General features: G+C 53.4%; 1 protein-coding gene and 2 long non-coding RNA genes across 8 annotated transcripts in view; 1 reads left to right on the forward strand and 2 right to left on the reverse strand.

Moving 5' to 3' along the window:
• Nucleotides 1–26,498, forward strand: part of LOC135968366 (uncharacterized) — a 68,204-nt gene that overhangs the window by 26,909 nt on the left and 14,797 nt on the right. The window lies entirely within an intron of this gene.
• Nucleotides 152–14,091, reverse strand: FCER2 (Fc epsilon receptor II). 6 transcript variants are annotated; one of them, XM_045379298.3, is made up of 11 exons: nucleotides 13,961–14,091; nucleotides 11,654–11,767; nucleotides 10,655–10,768; nucleotides 10,274–10,327; nucleotides 9,446–9,508; nucleotides 9,157–9,219; nucleotides 8,934–8,996; nucleotides 8,746–8,835; nucleotides 1,674–1,825; nucleotides 1,427–1,533; nucleotides 152–722 (listed from the first exon to the last, which is right to left on the reverse strand). In XM_045379298.3, exons 2-11 carry the CDS (start codon nucleotides 11,673–11,675, stop codon nucleotides 485–487), a joined length of 966 nt encoding a protein of 321 aa, XP_045235233.1. In that variant the 5' UTR covers nucleotides 11,676–11,767; nucleotides 13,961–14,091; the 3' UTR covers nucleotides 152–484. The 6 variants fall into 6 exon arrangements, with proteins under 6 accessions (XP_045235233.1, XP_045235232.1, XP_045235234.1 ...); XM_045379297.3 differs by having other exon boundaries at nucleotides 13,957–14,091; XM_045379299.3 differs by lacking the exon at nucleotides 13,961–14,091 and adding an exon at nucleotides 12,249–12,358.
• On the reverse strand, nucleotides 17,913–19,314 carry LOC123570304 (uncharacterized). Its single transcript, XR_006694384.2, has 3 exons — nucleotides 18,683–19,314; nucleotides 18,355–18,604; nucleotides 17,913–18,047 (listed from the first exon to the last, which is right to left on the reverse strand). It is a non-coding gene; the product is annotated as an uncharacterized lncRNA (long non-coding RNA).

Genomic DNA, 26,498 nt, shown 5'->3' on the forward strand with positions numbered 1-26,498 from the left:
GAGCCACAGCCCTGCCCCAGGCTGGGGAGGGAGACCAGGTCCAAATGTGTTTACAATAGAGTGGGGGTGATGGGGGCGGCTCTGGCCATAGGGTTGGGGGGTTGAGTGCCACATGCCATACCCAGAGACCAGACCCAGCCAGGCCTCCAAGAAGGAGACAAATGTGGGGGCCATCATTGCCCCATTTTATTGATGCAGGCTGGACAGGAGGACTCCCCACCTGAGGTGGGGTACTGAGGTCCTGGGGTGCTGAGGACATGGGGCTGCATCTGGAGAGGGTGGTGTTTGGGGGCACTCCCATGTGGAGAGGATGCTGTTGGGGGACATTCCTGGGAAGGCAGGGGCTGCAGAGGAGCCGGAGATGTATCAGCTGCCTCCGTTTGGGTGGCAGAAAATGTCACGGGGATCTTTCAGCCACAAAGAGGCATTTAGGCCGGGGTTGGGGGTCTTCAGGGTCTCGCTCTAGGCCTGGCTGTGTCCATGCTCAAGAGTGGAGAGGGGCAGAGGGGGCGGACAGGCGGCCGTCAGGGCCCGGTCTTGATTCAGGTCCCAGGGACTCTGCGGAACCTTCATTGGCTGGCGGCGCACACGTGGCCAGCCTGTCGCACACCCAGGAGCCCAGCTTACGGTCGCAGAAGGCGTTGTTCCAGTGGCTGGAGCCCCGCATCATCACGCAGTCCTTGCCGTGACTCTGGCTGGCGGGCTCCCCTGGAGCCCAGTTGCTGGAGCAAAAGGCTTTGGGGTCAGGGAATGGGGCAGGGAGAAGGGGCCCAGTTCCCAGCAGCCTGGACACAGCCCTCTGAGTCTGCACCCTCCCTTCTGACCCCAAGTTCCCCCATCCTGAGTCTGTGCCTGGGGACCTGTACTTCATTTTGGTGCCCCATACCCTGCAGCCCAAGACTCACCCTTATTTTATTTATTTATTTTTGTTGTTGTTGTTTAGACAGAATCACTCTATCGCCCAGGCTGGAGTGCAGTGCGTGATCTTGGCTCACTGCAACCTCCACCTCCTGGGTTCAAGTGATTCTCCTGCCTCAGCCTCCCAAATAGCTGGGATTACAGGCGCCCGCCACCATGTCTGGCTAATTTTTGTATTTTTAGTAGAGAGGAGTTTCGCCATGTTGACCAGGCTGGTCTTGAACTCCTGGCAGGTGATCCACCCACCTCGGCCTCCCATACAGGCAAGAGCCACCCTGCCTGGCCAAGACTCACCCTTCTAATCCGTGCCCCTTCCTCTATATCTCCTCCTCCAGGTCAGAGAAGCCTTGGCCAGGTCCCCCCACCCCCACTGGCATCCTCCTGCCCTGCACCCTAGAGACCCTTCTCTCTGAGTCCTCACCCGTTTCCCGGTGCAGTTTATTCAGGGAGCTCCTCCCTCCACAGTATTTCTGCCTCCTCCCCTGGATCCCAGAGGCCCCCTCCTCACCTGTAGTCCACGGGGCTCCCGTCCACCCAGATAAACTCCCCCTTCAGGTTCAAGTTCCGAAGGCCAATCCAGGAGATGGTGTGGCTGGCATGCTTGGTCAGGAAGTCCTGGGGGGCAGGACAGGGCTGGAGGACTGGAGACATGTGCCCGGGGCCTTCCAGCCCACTTCGAGAGGTTGGGTAGAGTAGGGCAGGGGTCCCCCCACCTTCGCCGTGCTGCCCACCACCTCTGCAGAGCCTGGGCCCACCTGCTCCTCCGGGCTGTGGATGCTGACCAGCTGCCCTTCCATGTCCTCACAGGCGTACCGGGCGTGGAGCCACTGCTTGGTGCCCTTGCCGAAGTAGTAGCACTTCCGTTGGAAATTGATCCACTTTTCAGGGCACGTGTTGCACACAAAGCCTGGGGTGGAGAAAAGGCTCAGGGGTGGTGCCAAGGGAGGTGCCATGGGCACCCTGGGCAGAGTAGGTGGCGGTGCCTCTCCTAGGGCCACTCCTGGGGTCCCGGCTAAAAGCAGACACACCCCAGGGCCTAACAGACGGCCTCCTGGGTTGTGTTCTTTGCTGGAGCTGTGATGCCGACCAGTTCCATAGCAGAAGCACCTCAGCCACTGTGGCCACAAACACCTTCACGGTTAGCAGAGCACGGCGTCGACCATCAACACCTCAACCACCGTCAGCATCTCCACAAACACCTCATGGCCAGAAGCAACACAAGCACCAATGCCGTCACCACAAATTCAGGTCCAACATGGTCAACACCACACCATGCCACAAACACACTCTCATCCAACAACACTTCAACCACCATCATCACCACAGACACCTCCCAGCTAGAGGTTCCTCAACCACCAGCACCATCACCACAAACGCATTCACGTCCAGCAACACTTCAACCACCGTTATCACCACAGACACCTCACAACTAGAGGCCCCTCACCATCAACACCAAGGCCACAAACACACTCATGTCCAATAATATTTATTTTTCTTTCTTTTCTTTCTTTTTTTTTTTTTTTGAGACAGAGTCTCGCTCTGTCGCCAAGGCTGGAGTGCAGTGGCATGATCTTGGCTCACTGCAAGCTCTGCCTCCCGGGTTCAAGCGGTTCTCCTGCCTCAGTATCCTGAGTACCTGGGATTACAGGTGCCCACCACCATGCCCTGCTAATTTTTGTAATTTTGGTAGAGGCGGGGTTTCACTATGTTGGTCAGGCTGGTCTCGAACTCCTGACCTCAGGTGATCTGCCTGCCTCAGCCTCCCAAAGTGCTGGGATTACAGGCTTGAGCCATCGCGCCTGGTCCAATAATATTTCAACCACCATCATCACCACAGACACCTCACAGCTAGAAACCCTTGAACCATCAACATGATGACCATAAACACATTCATATCCAACAATAGTTCAACGACCGTCATCACCACAGACACCTCACAGCTAGAAGCCCTTGAACCATCAACACCATGACCAGAAACACATTCATATCCAACAATAGTTCAACCACCGTCATCACCACAGACACCTCACAGCTAGAAACCCTTGAACCATCAACACCATGACCAGAAACGCATTCATGTCCAACAACACTTCAACCACCATCGCCACAAGCACCACCATGGCCAGAAGCCCTTCAATTGTCATTCTCATCACCTTAAATCCAGCATGGCTTGGGAACTCTTCAATCACCAACGCCATGACCACATCACCAGCTCCACAGTCAGCAGCACCTCAGCCACAAATCCCATCACCACAAATACTTCACAGTGAGCAGAGCAGCAATCACTAACACCATCGCCATCAACACCTCATAGTTAGAAGTGCCTCAACTGCCACCAACATCACCATAAATCCATCCATGGCTAGCAATACTTCGATCCCCAACATTACCACCACGTCACCAGTTCCACAACCAGCAGCACCTCAGCCACAAGCACCATTGCCAACAGCACTTTGACCACCCTCATCACCTCAAACGCCTCATGCCAGCAGCACTTCAACCACCAACACCAGCACCACAAATAGCACATGGTCAAAAATGCCACCAACACCATCATCACAAATGCCTCACAGCCAGCTGAGCATCAGTCACCAACATCATCTCCACAAACACCTCCTCAACAACTATTATCATCACCATAAATACACCCATAGCCAGCAACACCCCAGTCACCAACACCATGACCACATCACCAGTTCCACAGCCAGCAACACTGCAACCGCAAACACTGTCACCACAAATACCTCACAACTAGAAGCACCTCAACCACCAGCACTATCACCACAAATGCATTCACGTCCATCAACACATCAACTACCAACACCATCACCACAAACACATTCACGTCCATTAACACATCAGCTACCAACACCATCGCCATGAACACATTCATGTCCGTCAGCACATCAACTACCAACACCAGCGCCACGAACACCTTCACGTCCATCAACACATCAGATACCAACACCAACACCATGAACACATTCATGTCCATCAACACATCAGCTACCAACACCATCGCCGCGAACACATTCACATCCATCAGCACATCAACTATCAACACCAGTGCCACGAACACATTCATGTCCATCAAGACATCAACTACCAACACCAGCACCACGAACATATTCACATCCATCAACACATCAACTGCCAACATCATCATCACAAACACATTCATGTCCAACAACACATCAACTACCAACATTATTGCCATGAATGCATTCATATCCAACAACACGTAAACCACTAACACTGTCACCACAAACACCTTACAGCCAGCAGAACGCCAATCACTAACATTATCACCATTAACACCTCATGGTTAGCAACACCTCAGCTGATGCCAAAGTCACCACAAACACCTCATGGCCAGAAGCAGTTCAACCACCAACACCATCATTATAAATACACTCTTGACCAGCAGTGCTTCAACTGCTGACACCATTACCATCAATACATCCATGGCCAGCAGTACTTCAATCACCAGCACCATGGTCAGCAGCAAGTCAGCCACCATCGCTGTCACCACAAACACATTCATATCCAACAACACTTCAACCACCATCATCAGCACAAACACCTCATGGCCAACAAACAGTGCCTCAGCCACCAACCACATCATGACAGACACTTCATGGCCAGCAGCACTTCAACCACCAACAGACGCTTCCAAGGTCAGCAACACCTTAATCACTGATATCATTACCAGAGGCACCCACCACCAGCAGTGACTTATCTCCACCACCCACACCACAGCCGACACCATCTTTACCAACCACACCAACCATGTCTTCATCACCAGCACTAACAGCAAAACCAGTGCTGTGGCCAAGTCCACCAGCGATTACTTTCCCCAAGCACCATCCCCACCAACTGCCCTGGTCATCATCCCTGGCAGGACCCCCCAAACCAGCACTCCTAGTCAATGTCTGGGAAATTGAAATGATTTTCTTCCAGTGGGAGGCTTTGGTCAGAAGAGCCAATGGGATTGTAAGACTAGATCCCACAATCCCTCAATATGGTCTCTTTCTCCCCTTCCCTCCACCCCAAGGAGACTCCCAGACATTGTTGCTATCACCTCCCAGGTAGGAGGTTAAACCCACTCTTACTGGATCAAATCTTTCTTGCTTCAAAATAGATTTTCAGCAGTGGTGTGCACCTGTAATCCCAGCTACTTGGGAGGCTGAGGCAGGAGGATCGCTTGAGCCCAGGAGTTTGAGACTAGCCTGGGCAACACAGCAAAAATCCACTTTAAGAAAGTCGGTTTTCCTATAGTGATGTGCAGGGAGGGTTCCACTACACGTGGTCAGATGTGTTTTGTTTTGTTTCGAGACAGAGTCTTGCTCTGTCTCCCAGGCTGGAGTGCAGTGGTGCTATCTCAGCTCACTGCAACCTCCGCCTCCTGGGTTCAAGCGATTCTCCTGCCTCAGCCTCCTGAGTAGTTGGGACTACAGGCGTCCACCACCATGCTCGGCTAAGTTTTGTATTTTTAGTAGAGACGGGGTTTCACCATGTTGGTCAGGCTGGTCTCGAACTCCTGACCTCAGGTGATCCACCTGCCTCGGCCTCACAAAGTGCTGGGATTACAGGCGTGAGCCACCGCGCCTGACTACAGATTTTTTTTTTTCTTTAAGGGGCAGGGTCTTATCACGTTACCCAGGCCAGTCTCAAACTCCTGGGCTCAAGTGATCCTCCTGCCTCGGCCTCCCAAAATGCTGGGATTACAGGCGTGAGCCACTGCGCCCACCCTCTCGTGGTCAGATTCTTCTAAGGGGCTTAGGGTCTGCAGTAGCTTGAGTCGGATTGTTTCTCACCCATGCAGTGGTAACCAGTGCTCAGTCCTCTGGGTGCGGCGTTAAAACAGGAAGAGGTGGCCAGGTGCAGGGGCTCGTACTTGTAATCCCAGTGATTTGGGAGGCCAAGATGAGAGGATCACTTGACCCCAGGAGTTTGAGGCCATAGTGAGCCATGATTGTCCCACTGCACTCCAGCCTTGGTGAGAGAACCAGGCCCTGTCTCAAAACTACAACAACAACAACAACAACAACAAGAAAAACCCAAACCCCCCAAACCAGGAAGAGGACATTTCTGAGCCCTTAAAGGAAACTTCAGGGGAAAGTGTCTTGGTTGGTTGTTACACAGTCACCCAGAGACAACCTCAGAGCCAGGCTCAGATCCCAGGCTGTGGGGCTGGATTTAGGGGAAACTTCAGGGACTGCGGAAGAATTAGGAGGTGACCTGTCAGAAGTAGTTGTGGTCCAGAGTACTCTTCCCCTATGCCTCTCCCTGAGGGACCACACTGAGGTTTCTGGCTGGGATTCCCAAAGCGACCTCACATCCCAGGGGACGGGACTCCGTCACACCAAGCACAGAAATTTCCCCTTCTCTGCCCCAGTTAGGACAGCTGGGGCTTCCCAGAGGTCAAAGACCAAAAATCAAGGGTGGGGGCATTGGTTGGGTGAATGGCAGGGCTGTAAAACCCCGGTTCCTACCCCGCACTAACATTTTTTTTCTTCAGAGGCAAGGTCCTACTCTGTTGCCCAGGCTGGAGCGCAGGGGCTCAATCCTAGCTCACCGCAGCCTCAAACTCCTGGGCTCAAGTGATCCTCCCACCTCAGCCTCCCGAGTAGATGAGACTACAGGTGCACATCACCACATCTGGCTAATTTTTTCATTTTTTTGTTCGGGCAGGATCTGGCTGTGTTGCCTAGGCTGGTCTCAAACTCCTGGACTCAGGTGATCCTCCTGCCTCGGCCTCCCAAAGTGCTGGGATGACAGGCGTGAGCCAGTGCACCTGGTCCCTACCCCGCCTTAAGGGTACAGTGACTGAATGTCTGCTCTCTCTGCAGCCTGCTGGTCTCCTGGGGTCAACACTGCCTCCATTACTGCCACCCCTGGGAAAGAGGTCACCATCTCCATTGTCCCATCACGGCAGACAGTACCCCTGTCCGGCTCCCTGACCTGGTCAGACAGTCTACCAGGAGGGCCGTGTGCGTGGGAATCCTACTAATGACTCCTCACTGGGGCACATCAGGCAGAGGACAACAGCAGGGAGATCCCAGCTAGGGTCAACACTGGACTGCTTTAACCCAGAAGAGAAAAAAAATTGTAGGAGCCTCCAAATCTGTGAACGGACTCAGTTGGAATCAGAAAGGGCATTCTTGCCAGGTAAGATGGCTCATGCCTGTAATCTCAGCATTTTGGGAGGCGGAGGCAAGAGGATTGCTGGAGCCCAGGAGTTCAGGAACAGCCTGGGCAACATAGCAAGATCCTGTTGCTACAAAAAATAAAAAAACTTAGCTAGGGCCAGGTGCAATGACTCATGCCTATAAGCCTAGCACTTTGGGAGACTGAGGCAGATGGATCGCTGGAGTCCAGGAGTTCAAGACCAACCTGGGTAACATAGGGAGACCCCGTGGCTACAGGAAAATAAAAAAATTAGCCTGGCGTGGTGGCACACGCTTGTAGTCTCAGCTACTCCGGAAGCTGAGGTGGGAGGATCGCTTGAGCCCAGGAGTTGGAGGCTGCAGTAAGCGAAGATTGCACCACTGCATTTCAGCCTGGGCAAAAGAGCAAGACTCCACCTCTTTTTTTTTTTTTTTTTTGAGACAGAGTCTCATTTTGTTGCTCAGGCTGGAGTGCAGTGGTGCAAAGAGAGCATGATCTCGGCTCACTGCAACCTCCGCCTCCCGGGTTCAAGTGATTCTTGTGCCTCAGCCTCCCAAGTAGCTGTGATTACGAATGTCTGCCACCACGCCCGGCTAATTTTTAAAAAATTTTTATTGAGATGGAGTCTCGCTCTGTTGCCATCCTGGAGTGCAGTGGCGCGATCTCGGCTCACTGCAGTCTCCACCTCCCGGGTTCAAGCAATTCTCCTGTCTCAGCCTCCTGAGTAGTGAGACTACAGGCGTGTACCACTACACCCAGCTAATTTTTGTAGTTTTATTAGAGATGGGGGTTTCATCACGTTGGTCAGACTGGTCTCGAACTCCTGACCTCAAATAATCCACCTGCCTTGACCTCCCAAGTGCTGGGATTATAGGCATTAGCCACCGCGCCCAGCTTATGTTTGTATTTTTGTTGTTGTTATTGTTGTTGTTGTTTGGTTTTTTTTGAGACGGAGTCTCGCTCTGTCTCCCAGGTTGGAGTGCAGTGGCGCAATCTCAGCTCACTGCAAGCTCAGCCTCCCGGGTTCACGCCATTCTCCTGCCTCAGCCTCCCAGGCAGCTGGGACTACAGGCGCCCACCACTACGTCCGGCTATTTTTTTTTTTTTTTTTTTTTTTTGTATTTTTAGTAGAGATGGGGTTTCACCATGTTAGCCTGACCTCCTGACCTCGTGATCCACCCGCCTCAGCCTCCCAAAGTACTGGGATTACAGGCGTGAGCCACCGTGCCCGGCTTAATTTTTGTATTTTTAGTAGAGACGGGGTTTCACCATGTTGTTCAGGCTGGTCTCGAGCTCCTGACCTCACGTGATCCATCCACCTCGGCCTCCCAAAGTGCTGGGATTACAGGCGTGAGCCACCGCGCCCAGCCAAGAACCCTTCTCTTAAAAAATAAAATAAGGGGTGTTTTATGTATGCCCCATGTGTCCTGCCCCATCGGAAACTTAGTCCTATTTCTGTCGTCACGCACACTTCTGCCTCGCATGCAAGCACACTCCCTTCCCCGTGCTTTGTGTCCCCCTGATGACACTTGGGTCACACAAATGTATAGACATGCTGCCTCACGTCACACACGCGTGCCGTCATTCACGTTTGCCAACACACCCGAGCCCCTGGTGCGGTCACGCGCCATCCTGAGCCGAGACTCACACACTCACCATTGGACACCTGCAGCTCCATCCGTAGCTTCGTCACCTCCTCTCGGAGTCTTTCCAGCAAATCTGAAGCTGTGTTCCTCTCGTTCAATTCTTGGGGATTCGACAGGGGGCGGTGCTCAGAGACCGACTGGCAGGCCCCCTCCTTGTCCGTTCCCTCCCCCACTGCCCCATCCCCTCCCAAGCCTCACCCTGGGACTTGAAGCTGCTCAGATCTGCTTGAAGCCCGTTCAGGTTCCAGGACAGCTCCGAGTCTGTTGTGCGTAGGAGCGCAGGGCTGGTCTCAGGGAGGATGTGTACAGGCCGACGGCACCCGCCAAGCCTGGCCCCCCAGCCTCACGGTTCCCCAAGGCTCTGAGACACTCCCTCCTTCCCACTCAATCTGGTTCCATACCCCCGAGCCCAGTCTCTCACCCTGAGATTTCAATCTCTGTTGTTCAGCTCGAAGTTCCTCCAGGTCCTGCCAAATCTGAGTGGCTATTTGCAGGGGAGGGACCTTCGTGGTCAGCAGGTCCTCACTGTCTCCCCCATCTACCCCCACCCATCCCCTGGCCTCTGCCTGGGTTCTTAGAGCCGCCTGCTCAGTTTGCAGTTCCCGGGCGTTGGGGGTGGGGTACAGTGAGTCTTAACGCTCTGGGTCCAGGAAGTCATCCAAGACCCCCTCGCTTTTCCCCCTGCAACCCCCACTCCAGGGGTCACTCACACTGGGATTTCTGCGCCATCTGGTCACCGTGCTGTCTTTCCAAGTTCTTGGAAACTTGAGAGACTGGAGCGGCGGGAGAGAAGAAATATCCCAGGAACCTCAAAGGCAGGTCCTTGGACCCCGCCATGCCCCAGGCTCAGGGACCCTCTCACATAGTCACAACAGCTGCTGTTGCTGTTTGTTCATTTACTGGGACAGGAGGAGTGTACTCAGGAAGGTATGTGCAAGAATATAATGAACCTGTGTACCTTTCCCTCACCCAGGATTAACTATAAAAGCAGTAGGCAACTATCAGAACACTCCACAAATCTTAGAGCCTGTTTCTGTCTCATGGCACTAAAATTATGCCCATTTTACAGATGAGGAAATGGAGGCACAAAGCAGTTACAAACTCCTTATGCTACAGATGCTTAAGGCTGCCCGACTTACAATGGCTCAACTTACAATAGCTCGAGTTACAATGGCTCGACTTTACAATGGTCTGAAACCAATATGCATTTAGAGGAAACCTTACTTCTCTTGCAATGCTGGGCAGTGGTGGGGAGCCAAAGCCTTCAGCCAGCCACGCAGTTTTAACTTACACTATTTTTAACGTACTATGGGCTTATGGGGACATAACCCCATTGCAAGCAGAAGAGCATCTGTATTAAGATGCTATCAGGCACTTTTCCAAGCTTCCCTGGTTCCCCGCCTTCCTTAGGACAGGGAGCAACTTAGGCTGACCCTCAGTTCCTTAGTGAGGGGACACTGAGGCTCAGAGAGGAGCGGGATGAGAGCTGGGCGTCCTAACCCTCTCCCCCACCCACCTCCACCTTGACCCCTTCATACCGTTCTGGGCAGCCCTCTCTTCCAGCTGTTTTAGATGCTGTGTGGTGTCCCAGTCTGGGGAGGGGGAGAGAAGAGGAGTGGAGAGTGGGGATTGTCAGTACCCCCACCTGCCTGCACCCCATCTCCCAGCTGGGGAAGGAGGTCTTGGGTATAAGCCATGGAGGTGATGAAAGGATGGAGGACAGGGATGCTGGGTGGGGGGTGACGGGCTTTGGAGGGGTCATGGGAAAGGGCTGGCAGTGTCCAGGTGGGAGGAAGGATGGGAAAATTGGGCTTTCAGAGGTGTGTTGGGCTCCCCAGGCTCTGAGATGGGGGTGTGGGAGGGAACACAGACGAGCCCCATGAGTTGGGGGGACCACATGGGGCTGGGGATGTCCTCACGCCACAGGAGAAGGAGAGTCAGCAGCCCGGCCCACAGAGCAGCGGTCAGCAGCCCCAGCAGCACGATCTGAGTCCCGCGCCTGCAACACCGCTTCCTGGGAAGCTCCTCGATCTCTGCCGGGGGTGGAGGGACTGACTATGGGTGCAGGGCGAAGCTGGACACTGGCCCTGTCCGTCTCCCCATTACCCAGAGCCCCCGACAACCTGGGAGCCTGTCCAGAGCCCACACTGAAGCAGAGGGTCTCAGTGGACCCCAGCTCCATTTGTGCAGCTTCCTTACCTGACTTCGATCTGGGTCACTGTCCATAGAGACAGATCTGGGACCAAGAGCTAAGACTCCCTCAGCCCCCACAACCAATGCCAGGCCCCCAGCCTCACTTCCAGAAGACCAGGTCCTGCTTTTTCCTTCCCCTCTGACCCCCAGAGCCCACCCTTATACCTCTGCACCTGTCCCCAACCCAGAGTCCCTTCCCTAAACCCAGGACACTGAGTCCCAGTTCTTCCCCAACATCAGAGCCACTCCCCAGCCGCTTTCCCAGGTGTCATCCAACATCCAGACCTCCAAAGCTCTCCCAGGCCCCACCCAAAGGTCTCTCTGGATGTCCCACCCTAAGCCCCTGGCCCTCTGCACTCACCCTGGCTTGGAGGATTCATTATGCTAAATTCTACTTGTTTCAAGTTCCTGTTCTATTTGGCCTCTGACTCTATTGGGCTCCCAGCTCGCTAGCTGGAGCCGTTTGTTCTTTTTATCTTTGTTTTTCTGTTTTTGTTAGGAGGGTGTTGAGTCAGAAAAAGGAGGGGCCCTCAATTTTCCACTCCTTCCTGGCTCTGTGCCAGGAAAGTCGGTCCAGCCTCACCTCCTTACTCATACCAGTCCCTTTCTTCGAAATTCACCTCTTTCCCAGAGAGGGACTGGGGAGCCCCCCTTCTCTCCTGGGTGAAAGGCAGTAGGTAAGGGTCATTGCTTCTGCCAGTGTTAGAACCAGAGAGTCCTCCTACCTGAATATTGACCTTCCTCCATGGCGGTCCTGCTTGGATTCTCCCGAAGATGGGGTGCTCACTCCCTGACAACGCAGTCCACTCAGCGGGCACAATCACAGCTCTGGCTGGGGTCTGGGTTTTAATGATGGTTAGGGTGAGGCGTCAAACCCTAGTTACCAGCGCAGGGTAGCGTCTGGGACTTGGGGGTACTCAGTGACTATCTGCTGATTTTGGTTAGTCTACAATCTGGACTCACTAGCGTGGTTAGTGGGGAGACACAGCTGGTGTGGAGAGACAGCAGCCTGAGATCAGAAGTGGGGCACCCCCAGAGCTCATCACACTTGAGCTACACAGCAGGTGCACCCATGAGATCTTGACAAATGGCTTAATTAACCTGGAAACTTCTTTCCTCATTCGTAAAATGATGATACTGAGAACACCTATACTGTGGGTTGGTGATCTGTGCTAAAAATATCACCAGCTTTTGTTGTAATTGCCTTGCCTGTGCGCCCTCAGCCGAGGATTCAGCCTCAGTTTTCCCTTCTGGAAAATGAGCTGATGACAGCACCCAAATCATGAGGCCAGGATAGGATCCAATGAGATCACAGCATACCTGAGGCTTTTGGTGCAGGACTGTGCGCAGTGGGTCTTCAGATTCTAAATGTTTATGAAGCATCTGCTCTGTGCCACATCCCACTGGGAAATGCTAAGAGCCCATAACCCAGGCCTCAGCCTTCTCCTCTGCCGGTGTCCCCAGGGCATCTGTAAAGTGCTCTGACTTTATTTATTTATTTATTTATTTATTTATTTATTTATTTTATTTTATTTTTTTTTGAAATGGAGTCTCACTCTGTTGCCCAGGCTGGAGTGCAGGGGCACGATCTCGGCTCACTGCAACCTCTGCCTCCTGAGTTTGAGCAATTCTCCCGCCTCAACTTCCCGAGTAGCTGGGATTACAGGCGCGTGCCACCATGCCAGGCTAATTTTTGTATTTTTAGTAGAGACGGGGTTTCACTATGTTGGCCAGGCTGGTTTCAAACTCCTGACCTCGTGATCCACCCACCTCAGCCTCCCAAAGTGCTGGGATTACAGGTGTAAGCCACTGTGCATGGCCTATTTTTTTAATTTTTTGAGATGGAGTCTCACTCTGTTGCCCAGGCTGGAGTGCAGTGGCACCATCTTGGCTTACTGCAACTTCCACCTCCCGGGTTCAAGCAATTATCCTGTCTTAGCCTCCAAAGCAGCTAGGATTACAGATGCCCACCACCACACCTGGCTAATTTTTGTATTTTAGTAGAGACAGGGTTTCGCCATATTGATCAGGCTGGTCTCGAACTCCTGACCTCAGGTGATCCACCCGCTTCAGCCTCCCAAAGTGCTGGGATTACAGGCTTAAGTCACTGCACCTGACCAAGTCCTCGGACTTTAAAGCATCTATTATGTGCTGAGGAGCATGGAACTTGGGGTCTTTCAGGCCTGGAGGTCACCGGCTACCTTCTTTCGCTGCTTGACTGTAGGCAAGTCCCTTCTCTCGGAGCCTCAGGGAGGTGGCGTGTGGGGCGGCCAGGCTCTGATTAGCCGCAGCTCAAGCTGGCCCTTTTGACATTGTGAGAGGAGCCCAGAGGTGTCACCATTCTGGGACTGGAAGTGTCCACGGAGGCAGCCGGACAGACCTGAGCCCGAGTCCTGGCTTCTCCCTGGACGAGCAGCTCAGTTTGCTTATCTGTAAATTGGGACTATTCAAAGCACCAGCACACAGTAGGTGCTCAGTAAATCTACTGGCAGGATGCTGGGGGAGTGTCCTCATTCTGTGGGGCCTCTGTCAATGGAACAGAGGTACCAAGATGGTAAGCCGTTTATCCCCATCACGCAGTGGTGGGACTGAGACTCAAACCCGGGACACTTGACCTGGGAGCCTATTTGCTCAATCATCTGCAGACACAATCTCATGGTGGGGTGTCTACTGGTAAGTGCCGGTTGGCAGGATCCCAACTCCAGACTGTCCTTCTAACCCCAGAGCTCCTGCCTCTGCCTAGAGCCTTCCATGGCTCCCCAGGGCCCTCTATGATCGGCCCAGCACACTCACCAAGCTCATCTCAGACCAGATGGCCTGTTTTCACTTCCCCAAATCAGGGACCTGAATGCCTCGAGATTCTGTCCACAATGCGGCCCCCACCCCCACTCTCACCGCCCACCACCTCCCTTCTCTGGCTGTGACCTCCTCCTGCTCATCCCTTGAGGCTCAGCCGAAGGTCATTTTTTCCAAGGGCGCTTCGATCTCCACTTCCCACGGCCAACCCCCGACACACACAGATACGTACTCACTTAGTGGAGTCTGGAGTCTGTGTCTGTCCTCCTAGTGTGTTGGGGTCGACCAGAGAGACTGGCAGGGACCGTCAGGGACAGAGGTTTAAGCAGGAAGAAAGACACTTTCTTCTGAAAGTAGAGCCACTGACAGCTTCTATTTTCATAGACCTAAATATAAGCTTGCCGCCCGGATAACATTACACGCATGGCTTCTCCTAGCGCTCCCCACACCCCGGTGAAGTCCGTGTTATTATTATCTCCATTTCTCAGGTAAGAGAATCGGGTGAAAACCAGAGCTGTTAAGCAGCAAGTTCCCACAGGGCTGAAGGAGGTGAGCGCTGGCGTCAAGATTTGAACCAGGGTTATTGCACACGGAATCATTATGCCACTATGGCCGATCACAGAGGACCCTGGGGAGCCATGGAAGGCTCTAGGCAGAGGCAGGACCTCTTGGGTTAGAAGGACGGCCTGGAGTTGGGATCCTGGCAGCCAACACTTACCAGTAGACACCCCACCATGAGATTATGTCTCTTGATGATTGAGCAAATAGGCTCCCGGGTCAAATGTCCCAAGTTTGAGTAAGAAAGTCCCAAGTCCCAAGTCCCAGTAAGAAAAAAGGGAAGAGGAGAGAGAGGCAGAGGAAGGGAAGAAAAAGACAGAAGGAAGGAGAGGGAGAAGGAGGAGCAGGAGGGAAGGAGAGAAGGGGGAAAAAGAAAGATACATGAGATAATATTCAGGTCAAATATGGACAATTTTGGCTGGGCATGGTGGCTCACATCTGTAATCCCAGCACTTTGGGAGGCAGAGGTGGGAGGATCACTTGAGCCTGGGAGTTGAAGACCAGCCTGGACAACATAGCAAGCCGTGGGCTCTACAAAAACTATAAAAATTAGCAGGGCATGGTGGTGCGTGCCTGTGGTCCCAGCTACTGGGGAGGCTGAGGTGAGTGGATCACTTGAGTCCAGGAGTTCAAGATCCGCCCGGGCAACATAGTGAGATGAAAGAAAGAGAGAAAGAGAGAGAGAGAGAGAAGGAAAGGAAGGGAAAAGGAAAGAAAGGAAGGAAAGAAAAGAAAGGAAAAAAGAAAGAAAAAAAGAAAAGGAAAGGAAAAAAGGAAAAGAAAGGAAAAAAGAAATAAAAAAAGAAAGAAAGAAAGAAAGAAAGGAAGGAAAGGGAAGGAAGGGGCTGGGCGCGGTGGCTCACGCCTGTAATCCCAGCACTTTGGGAGGCCGAGGCAGGTGGATCACCTGAGGTCAGAAGTTCAAGACCAGCCTGGCCAACACGGTGAAACTCTGTCTCTACTGAAAATACAAAAAAAAAGAAAAAAAAATTAGCCAGGCATGGTGGTGGGCACCTGAAATCCTAGCTATTTGGGAGGTTGAGGCAGGAGAATCACTTGAACCCAGGAGGCAGAGGTTGCAGTGAACCAAGATCACGCCATTGCACTCCAGCCTGGGCAACAAGAGCTAAACTCTGTCTCAAAAAAAAAAAAAAAAAAAAAAAAGAAAGAAAGAAAGAAAGAAAAACAGAAAAGAAACACCAAACTCCATTCCAGCCCCATCCTGGAAATAGACTTTATCCCGTGTCCTCACAACATGGCCCAGCTGGACTTATTCCCAAGCTTCCTCCTCCTCCCCCTCCTCCTGTGTCCCCATTGCTGGGACAGTCCGTCCATCCACCCAGACACCCCGGCCCAGGCCCAGGCCTTGTCCAAGCACTTCCCAATCCTCCACCCCACCACTCACCCAGCACCAGGGCCTGGCTCTTCTCAAAAAAATAACCTGCTTCTCCCCATCTCCATAGCTGCTGCCTCTGGCCACTCCCTTTTCCCCCTGGGCCTGGTGACATCCCCCTCTTAGGGTTCCCCCTGCCTGGTTTGCCTTGTCCCTGGAACAGCCTCCGCCATGGCCTCCCCACTCCTATCCTGCCCCCATGACAGCCCTCCTTCGGGCTCCACCTCCTGTCTTGCCCCCCAAAACAGACCCTCCAGGGCCCTCACTCCTACCTGGCCACCACGGCAGACCCCCTTAGGGTCCTCAACCCTGCCTGCTCCCATGACAAATCCCCCACCCTGGCTTGGCCTCAAATGCTGTCCCTAATGTCCACCCAGCAGCCCCCAGCGACCTCTCCAATGCTCACCGGCCAACTCTTTCCCTTCCTTTTTTTGAGACAGAGTCTTGCGGTGTCATCCAGGCTGGAATGCAGTGGTGTGATCTCAGGTCACTGTAACCTCTGCCTCCCAGATTCAAGCGATTCTCCTGCCTCAGCCTCCCAAGTACCTGGGATTACAGGTGCGCACCACCACACCCCGCTAATTTTTTGTATTTGTAGCAGAGATGGGGTTTCACCAAGTTGACCAGGCTGGTCTTGAACTCCTGGTCTCAAGTGATCTGCCCACCTCGGCCTCCCAAAGTGTTGGGATTACAGGCGTGAGCCACCGCACCCAGGCCCTCCCTCCCTTCTTTACCATCTCCGTCCTTGGCCATTACCCCAGATCAAGGTGGAGGGGACATTTTGGTACCCAAAGTGAACAGCCCCAGACCACCAGAGCCAGTCATTCACTCAACAAGCATGCACCAAGGGCCACTTGGTCCAGGGTGACCGACAAGGCAGCATGGTCCCAGCTGTTCTGGAGTGCAGGGTCCAGGGGACATTCCAGCCAGGCCCCTCCCTGACACGGTGGGGACATCCAGCCCTAGTGGATGGCCCGGCCCAGCCCAGCCCCCTCCTGGTTGGGAGGTGGGTTGTAGGGGCACAGGTAGGCATCTTCTGGAGTGAGAGACATGGGAGGCGGGCCACTCAGAAGTGGAGATTTGGAGTTTCCCAGTTGAGTGTGGGGAAGGGGTTAAGGATCTGGGGACACATTTTGGGAAGGATGAGGAGGGTAGGCAACGTGCCAAGGGGTCTTAGTATATAGAAGGTTAGGTGGCATAGTGACTAGGGCTGCAGATGCTTCAACCACGCTACCTGGGTTCAAATTCCTGGCTCTGCCGTTGAAGTGCTGTGTGACCTTTGGCAAGTCACTTAACCTCTCTGTGCTTCACATAAGGCAGCCATGATCACCAAAGCATCAAATTCCTAGGATGGTGGTGAAAATTAGATGTGTCAATACGCACACAAGACACTAAGAACTGTGTCCGGCCGGGCGTGTCACGCCTGTCATCCCAGCACTTTGAGAGGCTGAGGTGAGTGGATCACCTGAGGTCAGGAATTTGAGACCAGCCTGGCCAACACGGTGAAACCCCGTCTCTACCAAAAAGTACAAACATTAGCCAGAAGTGGTGGGGGGTGCCTGTAATCCCAGTTACTCAGGAGGCTGAGGCAGGAGAATCGCTTGAACCTGGAAGGCGAAGGTTGCAGTGAGCTGAGATGGTGCCATTGCACTCCAGCCTGGGCAATCCCAGAAAACAAACAAAAAAATTCCTGTGCCCAGCACCCGTTGCTACTAAATAAAGCTATACCACAAAAGTGTCCATATGTTTTTAGAGACGGAGTCTCATTCTGTCTCCCAGGCTGGAGTGCAGTGATGCAATCACGACGCACTGCAGCCTCAACCTCCTGAGGTTCAAGAGATTCTCCTACTTTCTCTTCCTGAGTAGCTGAGACCACAGGCACGCACCACCACGCCTGGCTAGCTTTTTACATTTTTGGTAGCAATGGGGTCTCACTATATTGCCCAGGCTGGTCGCAAACTCCTGGGCTCAAGTGATTCTCCTACCTCAGCCTCCCAAAGTGCTGGGATTACAGGCATGAGCCACTGTGCCCAGTTGGAATTTGCTGTTTCTGAGTTCTACAAGCCCAGGTGCCCCAGCTCAACCCCACTGGCTGGCTCCACCGTGTCCTTCCCGGGGGCGAAAGCACCCTGCCTGCTAGGTCCCTGCCAAGACTCAGCTCAAACACTAGGATGCTTTGGGGCCCCAGGGACCCAGTCACGGGACTGCCCCACCCGCTTCCCCTCTGCGGTGTTAACATGCCTCTTGCTCACTTCGGGAGAAAAACAGAAAGCTGTACGGATGTGGGCCCCAGATCTGTGGGTGTTGGTTCTTCTTTCAGATTTGGGATCCTCTGTGTGTTGGGAGAGGCTGTGTCTCACTCTTCATTTGACCTACATCAGAATTCAACAGGAAGGAGTTTAGCGTGTCCAGCAACAGCGACCCTAAACCATCTCCAGCTGAGCTCTCATCCCAGCCCCGGTCCTGACCGTAACTCCAGCTCAACTACAACTCGATCCCCTCACCCCACGACGCTCTGATCCCAGCCCTAACCTCTGCTCTGCACAGGACGGAGGCACGTCGAGGCTCTAATCGCAGAACCCCCACACCTGGGACAGGGCCTGGCACTGTGTCCCAACGGGATGGAGCCTGGTGACCCTGACCCTAACCCCATCCCGACACAGCCCTGTGCTCCCCTACCTGTTTAACCTCTCCTGGGGTTACGAAGGGGAGAAGGAAAGGGTGCAGGGGTGGGGAGGAAGGGCGGTAGGTGTGTCAAATCCAGGGGGGCTTCCAGGAGGAGATGTGTTCAAAGCTGGGTTTCTCCCACAATGCACTGTTGAATTTGGGGCTGATGATTCCTCGTTGGGATGCCGTCCTGTGCATTGTTGGATGTCTAGAAGCATCTCTGGCCACCAGTCGCCGATAGAATCACCGTGGTTGAGAAGCGCTGCTTTGAAAACATGATTCCTAGATCACGCTTTGTTTTGTTTTCATTGTGGCAAAATATACATAACATAAAAATTACCTTCGTAGCCGTTTTTAAGTGCACCGTTCAGCAGCATGAAACACATGAACACTGTTGTGCAACCATTACCACCATCCATCTCTGGAACTTTCTCATCTTCCCAAACTGAAACTGTGTCCCCATGAAACACTCGCTCCCTATTTACCCAACTCCAGCCCCCACGACAGCTCCCCTTAGGGTCCTCACACCCACCAGACCCTCATGACAGCCTCCTTTGGGGTCTCCCTGAAACCCCTCCTCTGTGTCTTCCCTGAATGGCAACCACCTGCCCATGTCTTCTTTCTGCCTACAACCATCCATGGCTCCCTTCTGCCCTGGGTCCAAAGCTCCAGCTCCCCCACGCCCTGCAGTTCAAGGGTCCTGCCTGCTCAGGCCTGGCAGCTGGTCTCTCCAGCCACACCCATGCCTCTTCCTCCGAGACTCCAGAGTGCCTGAACGTCACACAATTCTGAAACACCAGGCTGTCTCCAAGCCTTCGCACGGGCAGCTCCCTGCCTAAAGCGCTGAGCCAAGCGGCAGCACCAGTTTGCATGGAAGCCTCCCTGACACCCATCCCTGACCCGCCCGTAGTCCTATGGCCCCCTCTTTTCCCAGCCTTGAGCTCCTGCACTGGATGGGCCCCTCCTGAGACTGGGGGCTCCCCAGAGGCAGGACCTATGCCCCACTCCTAGAAGTGCCAGGAGGGCGGCCCTGAGTCACGGTCACATGCACCTCGTTCCCTCTGCTTCCTGACCCCCACTCAGGCAGAGAGCCAGTCAACAGGAAGAGGAAAGGGGCGTGTGGGATGAGAAGAGCCTGGATTGCACTTTCATCTTCCGGGAACCTCAGGATCTGGAGCCCAAACCCAGGCTGTTTTTTTGGTGTGGATTGCGGCAGTGGGGCGGGGAGAGCTTGGGGGGACTGGTATGTGTGGCTGGGAGTCCTCAGGCTAAGAGGGGACACAGAGATGGGCTTGTCCACACCCTTCCCTCCAGAGGGCCCCCCAGAACTCCAGGAGGGGGGTCCTGGACCACTCATTGCCTCCCTGTCCCCTCCCCTCAAGGCCCTAGGATGCTTCCAGGAACCAGAGAGCTGAGCCAGCAGGTCCTGAGACTTCCGAGAGCAGCCCAGGCCCAGCCTGGGAGATTTGGGGATTTCTCTCCAAGAACGCCCTCAGAGACCCTGAAATCCTGGACTCCAGGCTCCACCCTCACAGACCCAGGCCTTCACCTTCCTGGAGACCCAGGAAGCCAGGCCCCCAGACCCCACCCTCAGGGACCCAGGGTCCCTAGGCCCTTACAGACCCAGAAGCCAGGTCCCTAGACCACACCCTCAGGGAACCAGGCCCCCTAGACCCTTAGGGATCCAGGAAGCCAAGGCCCCAGACTCCACTCTGAGGGACCCAGGCCCAGTCACTTAAGGACCCAGGAAGTCAGGTCCCCAGACCCCACCCTCAGGGACCCAGGCTCAGCCCCCTGAGGATCCAGGAAACCAGGCCCCCAAAGCCCATCTTCAGGAACGCAAGTCCCCAGCCCTTTAGGGAACCAGGATGCCAGGCTCCCAGACCCTATCCTCAGGAACCCAGGCACCTTCAGCCCCTTAGGGACCCAGGAAGCCGGGTCCCCAGACTCCCCCATTAGGGACCCAGGCCCAGTCACTTAAGGACCCAGGAAGTCAGGCCCCCAGACCCCACCCTCAGGGAGCCAGGCTTAGTCCCTTAAAGACCCAGGAAGCCAGGTCCCCAGACCCCATTCTCAGGGACTCAGGCCCCCCCGCCCCTTAGGGATTCCCTCAGGAAGTCAGGCCCTCACTCTCAGGGACTGAGACCCAGCTACTTAGGGACCCAGGAAACCAGATCCCCAAGCCCCACCCTCAGAGACCCAGGCCCCCTAGCCCCTTAGAGATTCAGGAAACCAAGCCCCCAGACCCCGCCCTCAGGGACTCAGGCTAAGCTCCCTAAGGATCAGGAAGACAGGCCCCCAAACCCCGTCTTCAGGAACTCAAATCCCCAGCCCTTCAGGTACCCAGGAGGTTAGGACTCCAGCCTCTCAATCCTTGAGAGACCCAGGCCTCCAGCCCCGTAGGGACCCAGGAAGCCAGGCCCCCAGACCCCACCCTCAGAGACCCAGGCTTAGTCTCTTTTTTTTGAGACGGAGTCTCGCTCTGTCACCCGGGCTGGAGTGCAATGGCGCGATCTCGGCTCACTGCAAACTCCACCTCCCGGGTTCAAGCGATTCTCCTGCCTTAGCCTCCCGAGTAGCTGGGATTACAGGCACCCACCACCACACCCAGCTAATTTTTGTATTTTTAGTAGAAATGGGGTTTCACCAAGTTGGCCAGGCTGGTCTTGAACTCCTGACCTCAGTTGAGCCACCCACCTCGACCTCCCAAAGTGCTGGGATTATAGCTGTGAGTGAGGCTTAGTCTCTTAAGGACCCAGGACGCCAGGCCTCCAGACCTCATCCTCAGGGACCCAGACCCCTAGGGACTTCGGTGTGGGATCGTGTATTTTTCTCCTCCATCCCTGCGGTTCTCATGCCGGTTCTGGGTCTGTCAGGACAGTGGCGGGTGCTGCCTGTTTGCTGGACACACCTGGTCACTGCCCCCACTGTGTAACCCCTGATGTGGGTGATTAAAGGCCATGGGTTCCCAGCCCAGCTGCACCCCTTTACCTGTTGTGTGACTTAATCCTCTCTGGGCCCCAGTTTTCTCACCTGTAAAGTGGGGATAACCACAGTTCTCTCACATAGGTTGCTCTGTGCATAAAGCCTTCAGCCCAATGCCAGATATCTGGAGGCTCTAAAAATGGGAGCATTTTTAGTGCAATTTCCTGAAACCATCTCTCCTATAATTAAGCAGCTCCCAACCCGGCAGCCAGCAAGGTCCTCTGTGGCTAACGCCTTCTCCTCTCCATTGCCCGCTCTGTACACCCCTCCAGTGACAATGACCCGCCTTTCTGTTTTATTTTTGGAGAGATGGTCTCGCTCTGTTGCCCAGGCTGGAGTGCAGTGGTATGATCACGGCTCACTGCATCCTTGACCTCCTGGACTCAGGCGATCCTCCCACTTCAGCCTCCCAAGTAGCTTGGACCACAGGCACATGCCACCTGCCCAGCTAATTTTAAAATTATTTTGTAGGCCAGGCACAGTGGCTCATATCTGTAATCCCAGCACTTTGGGAGGCCGAGGTGGGCGGATCATGAGGTCAGGAGATCGAGACCATCCTGGCCAACATGGTGAAACCCCATCTTTACTAAAAATATAAAAATTAGCTGGACGTGGTGGTGACATGTGCCTGTAATCCCAGCTACTCAGGAGGCTGAGGCAGGAGAATCACTTGAACCCAGGAGGCGGAGCTTGCACTGAACCGAGATCATGCCATTGCACTCCAGCCTGGCAACAGAGCAAGATGTCTGTCTCAAAAAAAAAAAAAAAAAAATTTTTTTTTTTTTTTGTAGAGATGAGGGTCTCACTATGTTGCCCATGCTGGTCCCCAGCTACTGGCCTTAAAGCAATCCTCCTGCCTTGGCTTCCCAAAGCATTGGGATTACAGGCATGAGCCACTGTGTCCCGCTCTTCCATCCTCTTCACAGCCAGAAGCACAGCTTCTTCCAATCTCTCTCTGACTCTCATCCTCCTGCCTCCTCTTGTAAGGACTCTGTGATGACATTGGGCCACCTGGATAATCCGGGGTGATCTCCCATCTCAAGACCCTTGAGGTAATTCCATCAGCAGAGCCCCGTTGGCCATATAAGGTGACCTACTCACCGGTTCCAGGGATTAGAATGTGACCATCTTTGGGGAGCTGTTATTCAGCTGACCACTATACCCTAGGAGACAGATGTTGTTGTTATTATTATTATTATTTATTTTTGAGGGGAGTCTCGCTCTGTTGCCCAGGCTGGAGTGCAGTGACGTGATCTCGGCTCACTGCAGCCTCCGTGTCCCAGGTTCAAGCGATTCTCGTGCCTCAGCCTTCACAGTAGCTGGACAGGTGTGCACCACCATGCCCGGCTAATTTTTGCATTTTTTTTTTGGTAGAGACGGGGTTTCCCTATGTTGGCCGGGCTGGTCTCGAACTCCTGGTGTCAAATAATCCATCCACCTCGGCCTCCCAAAATGCCGGGGTTACAGGAGTGAGCCACTGCCCGGCCCAAACTCTGGGCTTTCTGTTGGTGTCTGCTACATTCATCCTTTTGAGCTGTGTCTGGCTCTGGGGACACAGGAAAGGTAAGAATCCTCACGGGAGTTTGGGGGACAGGCCTGACAGGGAGACTCTGTCTGCCCCCGCTTCTTTGGAGAGCCCCCTGGGGACTTCCCCACACTCCCCAGCCTTCCTAGGAAGAAGCCCTCGGGATCTGAGGGGGTTTCCTGGGATCGGGGGAGAGGGGTTAATAAGAACAGACTACTGTGTCTCAAAGTCATGTCTTTAGAAAGTGGGATCACCATAGGGCTGCTCTGTCCAGGAAACCCTAACTGGGTTCCAAGCTCACCAGCAATTTGCTGACTGAGAGAGCTGCCCTGTGGTCACTCAGGGGGCTACTGGGGGGGACACCCCCTAAAAAGAATCAGGGAGTTGCTGGAGGGTGCACTTTTCTACCTCCATGCCCTGCTTTCCAGCACAAACCCCCCTTTGGTCTCTCCAGGGCAGACCCACTTTCTCTCCCTGTACCCCACTCCCCAAGCTGGAAATGCAACGGAGGGGGCATTGCTTTTCCAAAATTGTTCACGTCAAACCTCACCACGAGGGCACACCCTCTGTCTGTCCTCACCACCTCTTCCTCTCTCTGCCAGACTGTGGGCCCCAGGAGGGCAGCAACCATGACCCAAACCCCAACATTTCACTATGACAATTTTCTTTTCCTTCCCTTCCTTCCTTCCTTTCTTTTCTTTCTTTCTCTCTCTCTTTCTCTTTCTCTCTTTCCCTCCCTCCTTTCTTTCCCCCTCCCTCCCTCCCTCCCTCCTTCCTTCCTTCCTTCCTCCCTCCCTCCCTGTCTCTTTCTTTCTTTCTCTCTCTTTCTTTCTTTCTCTCCTTTCTTTCCCTCCCTCCCTCCCTCCCTCCCTTCCTCCCTCCCTTCCTTCCTTCCTTCCTCCCTCCCTCCCTCCCTTCCTCCCTCCCTTCCTCCCTCCCTCCGTCCCTCCCTTCCTCCCTCCCTTCCATCTTTCTTTTTCTTTTCTTTCATCGGAGTCTTGCTGTGTTGCCCAGGCTGAAGTAAGTGCAATGGCACAGTCTTGGCTCACTGCAGCTTCCACCTCTTGGGTTTAAGTAATTCTCCTGCGTCAACCTCCCAAGTAGCTAGGATTACAGGCATGCAACACCACGCCCAGCTAATTTTTGTATTTTTTCGTAGAGATGTGGTTTTGCCATGTTGGCCAGGCTGGTCTCAAACTCCTGATCTCAGGTGGTCCACCCGTCTTGGCCTCCCAAAGTGCTAGGATTGCAGGTGTGAGCCACCACACCTGGCCAAATTTTTCTTTTTTTTTTTCTAATCAAATTTATTTTTATTTTTTTGGCCAGGAATGGTGGCTCACACCTGTAATCTCAGTGCTTTGGGAGTCCGAGGCAGGAGGATGACTTGAGGCCGGGTGTTCAAGACCCACCTGGGCAACATAGCAAGACCCCCATCTCTACAAAAAATTAAAATAGCTAAGCATGGTGGTGTGTGCCTGTAGTTCCAGCTACTAGGAAGGCTAAGGTAGGAGGATCACTTGAGCCCAGGAGGTCAAGGCTGCAGTGAGTTACGATTGCACCACTGCATTCCAGCCTGGATGACAGAGTGAAACTCTATCTCAGAAAAAAATTTTAAAAAAATATTTTTATTTTTAGGACTAAGTTTCTGTCTAGTGGGACAGGACAGATGGGGTACACATAAGAAGGCCCTTTCTTTTTTCTTTTTTTTTTTTTTTTAGAGACAGGGTTTTACTCTGTCACCCAGGCTGGAGTGCAGTGGCACCATCATAGCTCACTGCAACCTGCCAACTCCTGGGCTCAAGGGGTCCTCCCACTTCAGCATCCTCAGTACCTGGGACTATAGGCATGTGCCACCACATCCAGCTAATTAGAAATAGTTTGTTTTTTTTTTTTTTTTTTGAGATGGCGTCTTACTCTGTTACCAGACAGGAGTGCAGTGGCACGATCTCGGCTCACTGCAACCTCTGCCTCCTGGGTTCAAGCAATTCTCCGGCCTCAGCCTCCCAAGTAGCTGGGACTACAGGCGCAGGCCACCAGGCCCAGCTAATTTTTTGTATTTTTAGTAGAGACGGGGTTTCACCATGTTGGCCAGGATGGTCTCGATCTCTTGACCTCGTGATCTGCCTGCTTCACCCTCCCAAAGTGCTGGTATTACAGGTATGAGCCACTGCACCTGGCCTTGTTGTTGTATAGACGGAATCTTGCTATGTTGTCTAGGTTGGTCTCCAACTCTTAGCTTCAAGGGGTCCTCACACCTCAGGCCTCCTAAAGTCGTGGGATTACAGGTGTGAGCAACCACAGGCTAATTTTTGTGTTTTTAATAGAGACTGGGTTTGTTTTTTTTTTTTTTTTTTGAGACGGAGTCTCTCTCTGTCGCCCAGGCTGGAGTGCAGTGGCCGGATCTCAGCTTACTGCAAGCTCCACCTCCCGGGTTTATGCCATTCTCCTGCCTCAGCCTCCTGAGTAGCTGGGACTACAGGCGTCCACCACCTCGCCCGGCTAGTTTTTTGTATTTTTTTGGTAGAGACGGGGTTTCACCGTGTTAGCCAGGATGGTCTCGATCTCCTGACCTCGTGATCCACCCGTCTCGGCCTCCCAAAGTGCTGGGATTACAGGCTTGAGCCACCGTGCCTGGCCAGCTATTTTTAAGCACACAGCTCAGTAGTGTTAAGTATATTCACGTTGTTGCACAACCAATCTCTGGAATTGTTTCATCTTATAAAACTGAAAAAAAAAAACTCAACAAAAACTGAAACTTTACCGATTGAACAACAACTACCCATTGCCCCATGCGCCAGCCCCTGGCACCCCCCATTTGACTTCTTGTGTCTGTGAGTGTGGTGACTCTAGGGACCTCCTACGAGTAGGATAATGTGTAATCATACCATATTTGTCTTTTTGTGGCTGACTTATTTCACTTAGCATAATTGCCTGTGTCCAAATTTCCTTCCTTTTTTTTTTTTTTTTTTTTGAGAAGGAGTCTCGCTCTGTCACCCAGGCTGGGGTGCGGTGGCACAGTCTCTGCTCACTGCAACCTCCACCTCCCGGGTTCAAGCAGTTCTCCTGCCTCAGCCTCCCAAGTAGCTGGGATTACAGGTGTGTACCACCACACCCAGCTAATTTTTGTATTTTTAGTAGAGACAGGGTTTCACTATCTTGCCCAGGCTTATCTTGAACTCCTGACCTCAGATGATCCCCCAGCCTCAGCCTCCCAAAGTTCTGGGATTACAGGCGTGAGCCACCACAGCTGGCCCAGAATTTCCTTCCTTTTCAGGGCTGAATTGTATTCTATTGTATGGATGGAGCACATTTCACTTATCCATTCATCTGTTTATGGACACCTAGGTTGTTTTAATCTTTTTTTTTTTTTTTTTTTTTTTTAGACAGAGTCGTGCTCTGTCACCCAGGCTGGAGTGCAGTGCCGTCATCTTGGCTCACTGCAACCTCCACCTCCTGGGTTCAAGTGATTCTCCTGCCTCAGCCTCCCGAGTAGCTGAGATTACAGGCACCCACCACCATGCCCGGCTAAGTTTTGTATTTTTATTAGAGATGGGGTTTCACCATGTTGGCCAGGCTGGTCTCGAACTCCTGACCTCTGGTGATCTGCCCACCTCGGCCTCCCAAAGTGCTGGGATTACAGGCATGA

This window comes from Macaca fascicularis, chromosome 19 (genome assembly GCF_037993035.2).
Source record: "Macaca fascicularis isolate 582-1 chromosome 19, T2T-MFA8v1.1".
NCBI classification, from domain to species: Eukaryota; Metazoa; Chordata; class Mammalia; order Primates; family Cercopithecidae; genus Macaca; species Macaca fascicularis.